The sequence below is a fragment of the Dipodomys ordii genome, unplaced genomic scaffold (genome assembly GCF_000151885.1).
Source record: "Dipodomys ordii isolate 6190 unplaced genomic scaffold, Dord_2.0 Scaffold50, whole genome shotgun sequence".
NCBI classification, from domain to species: Eukaryota; Metazoa; Chordata; class Mammalia; order Rodentia; family Heteromyidae; genus Dipodomys; species Dipodomys ordii.
Genome location: NW_012267266.1, coordinates 1,576,721 through 1,584,360, shown reverse-complemented (window position 1 = coordinate 1,584,360; position 7,640 = coordinate 1,576,721). Strand labels below are relative to the sequence as shown.

Genomic DNA, 7,640 nt, shown 5'->3' with positions numbered 1-7,640 from the left:
GTGTGTGTTGTGCCTATCCTGGAGCTTGAATTCAAGGCCTAGGCACTGTCCTTGAACTTTTGTGCTCAAGGCTAGTGCTCTAGCACTTGAGCCACAGCTCCACTTCCAGCCTCTCTTTCTTTCTTTTCTTTTTTTTTTTTTTAAGAGATTTTTCTGCCAGGATGGCTTTGAACCACAATCCTCAGGTCTTACCCTCCTGAGTATCTAGGATTACAGGTATGAGCCACTGGCACTCAGCTCTATTTTCTTTTAAGATAGGATTTTGCTATATTGCCCATGCTGGCCCTCAGATTCTTGGACTCAGGCAATCCTACTTCAGCTTCCAAGTAGCTGTAACTACAGACAGGTACCACTTCACCCAGCTTTCATATATTTTAAAACATTTTAAAAAATTCCCACTACCTGCCAGGCACCTCTACTGAGACCCAGTGGCTCCAAAGTTCAGCCAGAGAGGGAGGGTCTGGGCAAAATTTTCAGGCAGAGGCACTGAAAAATTGGGAAGATGGCAGAGTTTCAGAAAGCATGGAGAAGGGGAAACAGGATCAGGTGAGAGGTCAGAATCAGACCTATGGGGCCTTGAAGGAAAAGCAGCCATCTTGGGAAGCTGAATTCTAGTTTATGATCATTTCTACTTGGTTGGACAACATCAGGCAGGCTTTAGAGCTATTCAGACCTCGGTTCTGTAATTGCTCTTCTCTAAAGTGAGGCTAATCTTCTTCATAGCTTTGTCACATTCATGAAATGCTTTGGAAAGATTTTAAGTCCTCTGCAAATGCAAGGAAATTGGCTTGTTACTCCTAGGAAGGCTGCTTCCAGTTTCTGAGAGGCTCAGAGGTACCATTTTCACAGGAAAGCTAGAAGAGGAGGTAGCCAGGACTGGGTGGGGTTTCCCTGTGACTACTTTAGGTGGGTCAGGGCCTCATGACCTGCATTAAGGCAGATCCCACTACCCAGCCCAGACTCATATGGCATCTGCTGCCCTTTGTCCAAGTGATACTCAGCCCACACATCCTGTTCTCTAGACCTTGTGCTATGTGTCGTCATGCAGGGCCACTTCACAGAGAGAGCCAAGATTCTGGAGTCAGACTCAGATTCACATTCTAAATCTGCTCCTGTCCTTTTCCCCATTTTTGTGGACCTGAAGAATTACTTAAGCAGTCTAAATCTTAGTTTCCTCAATAGTAAAAAAGGGAATAATGGTCTGAGGATATAGCTCAATGTTTGCTTAGTATATGGGTGGTCCTGGGCTCATCCTCTAGTTCTACAAAATAATAGTAATGATGATAACAATAATAATACCCACAACATGATATGAAGTTTAAATGAGCTGACGTATATAAGTCACTTAGTAAAAGAATTCGTGCGAAATAATAAGGGTCTAGTGTTATATCATCTCACTCAATTATTAGAGTAACCCAAAGGAGGAGATATCATCATACTCATTTTTTTTTAACCAGTCGTGGGACGTGAACTCAGGGTCTGTGCTCTGTCCCTGAGCTGCTTTTGCTCAAGGCTAATATTCTACCACTTAAGCTTCTTCTGGCTTTATTTTGCTTATGTGGTACCGAGGAATGGAACCCAGGGCTTTATGCATGCTAGGCAAGCACCCTACCACTAAGCCACATTCCCAGCCCCCATCACACTCATTTTACAGGGGTGGAATCTGAGTCTCAACAAGGCTACTCAACAATTAGGACTGGAACTTGAACTCAGATCTGACTCCACAGGGGTTTTGTGCAGCTGGGAAGATACAAGCATTGGACATTTTATTCTCGTATCCTAAAGCTGATTCCAAAGGGCACCTTTCCTTCCATCCTTCTAGTAATGCCATCCATATTTCCTGCTGTCCTGTCCACAAGCAGCCAGCAGTGTTTGGTAAGAAATGTTTACCAAAAGGGCATTTGATGAATGAATGGATGGCTGAATGAATGGATATTTGGTTCTGGGCAGCCCCCAGGTTTACAGGGAGCCCTGGGGCAGGAGAACATCTGGGCCATGTCCAGGTGGCTTCCTGTGAAGCAGGAGGAGGGGGAAGCTGTCTCCTTGCTCCACAGGAAAACCGAACTGATGATCTAGCCAAACAGAAATGTGCCTCGAGTGGGTAAATGGACACAGCAAAATCACTTGCAGTTCAGAGAAGCAGATAGAGATGTAAAGTCAGGCATCATCCCTAAGATGCCCCATTGCTGTCTAGCCAATCAATAGACAGTTTGTCATCATTCATCATCCCATTGAATCTTCACCCCTCCTCCCCAGGGAAGTAGATGCAGGGTGAGTTTCTTATTGTAACCTCACTTTGTAGATAAAAATACAGTTAGGCTCAGTTGTTAAAGGACCTGCTTAAGGTCTCCTGGCTCCTAATGGCTGTGTTGACATTTGAGCTCTGTTCTGCCTAACTGTCCTTTTCTAAGGTTGTTTCTGCTATCCCATCCTATAGTCCTAGTCAATAAGCTTTGGGGTCTCAGACATGTTAAGTAGGGCCCCTGAACTTGGGGACAGTGATGCCAAGGCTGGCGTGTTTTACAGGGAGGTTGCCTAGCTGAGATGAGAGCAGGTGGAGTGAAGGGACAGAGAAGTACTTTACAGAAAGGATAGTTAGACCAGCACTGTGTGCCACACACTCTTCTACATGATTTAGTACAATGACTCATTTTATCTTTTTTTCTTTAGACAGGATCTTGCTAGCCTTGAACTTGCCTTATTTTATCTTAAGCAAATTTGGGAGGTAGACACCTTCAACAGAGAAGCAGAATGACTTTCCTGTGGGTCACTGATAAGTATGAACAGATCAAACACTCAAGACAACTCTATGGGTCAGATATTCTTACTATTGCTTCAGTTTTACCTTTAAGGAAACTAAGGCTCAGAGACAGTAAGGTACTAGCCCAGGGTCACACAACTCACATCTACTGACCCTAGTGCTGTCCCTGAAGCCATTGTTACTCCAGGAAGTTGAGCCTAAGAATGAGTGTAAGGAATGTGGGGAACACAATGGGGGGAGGGTACTGATGCTATCCGTGGCAGCCTAGAGGTGGGCTAGAGCTGAGATACCTGAACAGGTGGAGAATCCACAGTGAGCTCCTCCACAGGATTTCGCTCCGCAAAGGCAGCCACAGACAGTCGGACCAGGCTTCTCAGGATCTGGTGGGGGCCCGATTCCTTCTCAGGGGACACTTTGCCATTGAGATTCCGTTGCCTCCTCAGGGTTGCAGAAGATGCTGGTGGGCTCAGTGAGGCCTCCTCGAAGCTCTGGTCTCCAGCCGGCCGTCCTATGGGGCTGCCAGGAACCTTCAGGGGTCGGGTACGGGGCTGGCCTGGGGCAGGTGGGGACTCAGGAAGGTTCAAGTTCTCCCGGGAGGCATTCCTCTGCCTGGGATGATTGAAAAGGAGGTTGACAGTATCCTGCAACACCTCTTGGCTCTCTGCCTGTACTCCCTGGTTGCCCTGGTTACGCAGGGTCCTGTACAGGGTAGGTGTGAGATGGAATGGGGCCTGCAGGCAGTGGTCCCAGCCTGCTTCCACCATTGCTTCTTTGCCTGCATCTTTGTGGGACTGCCCAACTTCATCAACCTCACTCACCTGCTCCCTGAGCACAGGAACCAGATGGATATCCGCCTTCTGAATGTGTTTCTGGGGCCTCTTGGGCTGGTGGCGGTAGGTAGACTCCGCTTCCCGACAGTTGTAGGCCCTATTGTCTTTCTTCTCCGTCCGGCAGATAAACATGAACAGAGCTAAGGGCAAACCAAAGATGGCAAGCAGTACAGCCAGGCAAATCATGGTCAGCACCGATGTGCTCAGGATCCTAGGCTCATTGGCAGAGTCTCTCAGGTGGTCTACACTGGTGATGAACACAACTCTCAACAAGGCTCGAGTCTGCAAGGGGGGGCTGCCCTGGTCCTCCACAACAATCTCCAGCTCCCTCTCACTCCCAATGAGGCTGCTGGCGTTGGTGACGTTGATGAACAGCTGTCCCAGGTCAGGGCTGAGGACAAAGAGGTGGCCTTCATTCCCACGTTGAATGTGGTACAAGAGCTTTCCATTTGTTCCCGAGTCTGCGTCTCTTGCAACAACAGTCACCAAAAGGAATGGCCGAGAGCTGTGTGTGGCCAGTGACTGCGCTCCAGTCTCTGCTGGACCCACACCATTAGGAATCTCAATGGGCACCAGGAGGTGACCCGTGGAGGCATTAACAAGCACAGAGAGGGTGGCTTTTCCATGGCTGAGCACAGGCTGAATCACTTCTGGGGCATTATCATTGGCATCCAAGAGGCTGACCCACACAGAGATGCTGGATGCAAGCTGGGGTTGCCCCTCGTCCTCTGCTATGACCCAGAACTCAAAGTTGGCCATTTCTTCATAGTCCAGTGACCTCTGCACAGTGACCTCTCCTGTTTCAGAATCAATAGCTATGAAGTGAGACACTGGAGAGTCCTGGATGCGATATGAAACTTTTCCATTAATGCCCAAGTCTGCATCATGAGCCTGGATGGTGATGAGGTGAAGAGAAGGTGGATTGTTTTCCTGAGTGGAGACCTCATACCGGCTCTTTTCAAACACAGGTGCATTGTCGTTGACATCACTGATCTGAATGCTGAGCTGTTTCTTGGCTGTTAGGGATTGGACTCCTTGGTCTTGGGCTAGCAGAGTGAGGGTATATTCAGGCCACTGCTCTCTGTCTAGTGTGGAATTGGTTAGCAACATGTAGATGTTGCCATTAGTCCTTTTCAGCCTAAAGTGGCCCAAATCCTGACTCAGCCAACAATAGACCAGACCATTGTTTCCTGAGTCTAAGTCATCCACTGAAACAAGAGCAATGAAACTGTCTTTGGGAAGAGCTTCTGACACCAGTGATGGCTGGGAGGCCCACGTGACGTGGATGCTTGGGGTGTTGTCATTGACATCCAGTACTTTGATGAGGACTTTGCAATGGGCGGGGATGGGATTGGGACCCAGGTCCCTCGCCTGGACATCCACTTCATAGGCAGGGTTCTTCTCATAGTCTAGAGGTTGGCGCAGAATGACCTGGCCAGTCTTGGTATCTACACTGAAGGTATGTAGCACCTCTGGGGGCACGTGCTTGCTGAAGAAGAACTCTACTTCCCCATTGGGGCCTTGGTCAGGGTCTGTGGCTGTCAAGTTTATGAGGAGGGTGCCAGGGGCAGCGTCTTCTTGGATTTCTAGTGCCAGTGAGCTCTCAGCAAATACAGGACTGTTGTCATTGGAATCCAGGACATTAACCTTGACCAAGCTGGTGCCTGACTTGGGAGGGCTTCCATTATCATAGGCAGTCAATACCAGGTCAAAAAATGAGTGGACCTCCCTGTCCAGCTCCTTCACCACCACCAGTTCTGCATGCTTTGTCTCATCAGGCCCCACAATGACATCAAGGGCAAAGTGATCACTGGGAGACAGTGTATAGGAGTGGAGGCTATTTGGGCCAGTGTCTGGGTCAAGAGCTCTGTCTAGGGGGATCCGCGTGTGCAGAGAAGCACTCTCAGAGATTTCCAGCTCTTGTTTGCTTTTGGGAAACTGTGGCTGGTGGTCATTGATATCCAGCACGTGGATTTCTACATGGATGAGAGCCAGATCCCCCGCGGCAAGCACATCAAAGGAAACCAAGCAAGGATCTCGCTGTTGGCATAGCTGCTCCCGATCCAGCCGCCTCCCTGTGCTGAGCAAGCCATCCTCAGCATCCACCTGAATGGGGAGCACTTTAGGCAGCTGCAAGACCTGGAAGGCAGCCGCAGTCTGCCCACGCCTCTCATCCCAGCCCAGCTCCTGGGACAGCCTCCCTATCACGGTGCCAGATGGCACTTCCTCCATCACTTGGTATTTCACCGTGAGAGTGCTCACCTCTTGACAATCCCCTGAAAGGAATAAGTACCCACCTGACCCCAAGAGCCCCAGCAGAAGTTGCAGAAGTAACATCGTGCTTACCACCAGAGTGGGTGAGTTTCAGGAACCAATCGAGTGCTTCCAAAGCTGAATAAGTCCTCCAATGTTTCCTGGATGGCTTGATTAGCCCTGTTCTCTTGTCCCCCGACGTGCTGGCACAACCTTGTCCCATAGTTAGAAGATAGTGAAAGAAGCAGAATTCCCAGGCAAGGCCATGTTGGTTAGAAGTGATCTGAGAGGTCTTAAGTACCGATGAATTACAATTGCCAGAAGAGCTTTCCTGCCCAGCAGCACCAGCTGCAATGACAAGACTAGCCCTGGCCCAAGAGAGACTTGACCTAGTAAAGCAGGATGTGGGGATCGGACTTCTAAACAGTTAAGGCTGGGGAAACAGAGAAGCAGCTTTTTCCTATGGAAACCCCACCTACAGGAAAAGGGAGGGCTGTGAATTTCAATGCCAATTAGGGAAAGAGCATTTCCTGTGAGGCCTAGGGGCTTGCTACTCAGGGGGACAAGGCTCTAGGGACAGGCCGGAAGGGAAGGTGCTGTCCACAGAGCGAAGCAGCCAAGAGAGAAGCCCTGGAGGGGAGGGAGCCTCTGGGAGCTGAGAACTTAAACCTCTGCCTTCCCACACATGGACTGATGTCCTTCTAAGCAAGTCAGGTTCCTAGACTCTCTCCCCTTCCCTGTCTCCCACCCCCTCTCTTCCTGCCGCCCCCCCCATACTCCTATTCTTCTTCCTCCTAGTTCTTACTTTTTTTTAATGCTATTTGCCTCTTAGTCTTTGCTCTACTTTGGTCACATCTGTTTGTCTCACTGGGAAGCAGCTGTAATGAAAGCAATCAGAGTTAAACTACCTGGCTTCAAATCCTTACTGGGTAACTTACTAGCTAGTCATCTGGGACCAGTCACTCAATCTGCCTCCGTTACCTCCTCAGTGAGAGCTAGGATCAGCCCTCTCTGCAGGAAATGGAGAGGATGAAATAAAATGACGCTGAATCATAAGCATTTAACCCCAGTGTTGGGGAGTGTTCTGTATGCGGCTGTCTTGGCTTTTACATTAGCATATGGGCCACCTTGACCCAGGAGGGTGCAGTAGCCTTTGCCAACTTCAAGGACTGTGTGGCTCCCCTGCCCCTCCCCTTCTGGCTCCATCCTTGGGGTCCATTGTTCTCTGCATCTGGTCTAGCCTGAGTCCCTGTCTGGGGAATCCCCAGCCTCTGCTCCTTGGTCTAGGAGACTGTGCATTTCCTTCTCCTACATCTTCCTCTCCCTTTCATCCGTCTTTCCCTCCCTTCCTGCAATTCTTGTCTCTCCCCACTTCTGTTTGTGGAATCCTGCAAACAACAGCTCTCCCTTGCTGCCCCTCCACCCTGCCCCTATTTTCAGGTGTGTTCTTCCTCCCATCCACCTCCTCACATAGGTGAACTCCAAGGAGGCAAGTAGCAGTTTGCTGGGGCGGCCTTTGAATTGGCCCTGTTACCTTTTCTTTTCTTTTCTCTTGTTCTCTTTCCTTCTCTCCTCTCTCTCTCTCTCTCTCTCTCTCTCTCTCTCTCTCCCTCTCTCTTTCTTCCTCTTCCATTCTTGGGGTTTGAACTCCAGTTTTTTTTTGTTTTTTGGGTTTTTTTTTTGTCGGTTGTGGGCCTGAACTCTGGGCCTGGGCACTGTCCCTCAGCTCTTCAGCTCAAGGCTAGCGCTCTACCACTTGAGCCACAGCGCCACTTCCAGCTTTTTCTGCTTATGTG

At 49.4% G+C, this 7,640-nt stretch overlaps 1 protein-coding gene across 1 annotated transcript in view; it reads right to left on the bottom strand.

The window, feature by feature from the left end:
* Positions 1-6,170, bottom strand: part of Pcdh12 (protocadherin 12) — a 15,526-nt gene extending 9,356 nt beyond the window's left edge. Inside the window, exon 1 of the mRNA XM_013020275.1 lies at positions 3,052-6,170. Within this exon, the coding sequence (XP_012875729.1) occupies positions 3,052-5,928 (2,877 nt within the window). The 5' untranslated portion in view covers positions 5,929-6,170. The remainder of the gene's footprint in view (positions 1-3,051) is intronic.
* Between the last annotated feature and the right edge of the window lie 1,470 nt (positions 6,171-7,640).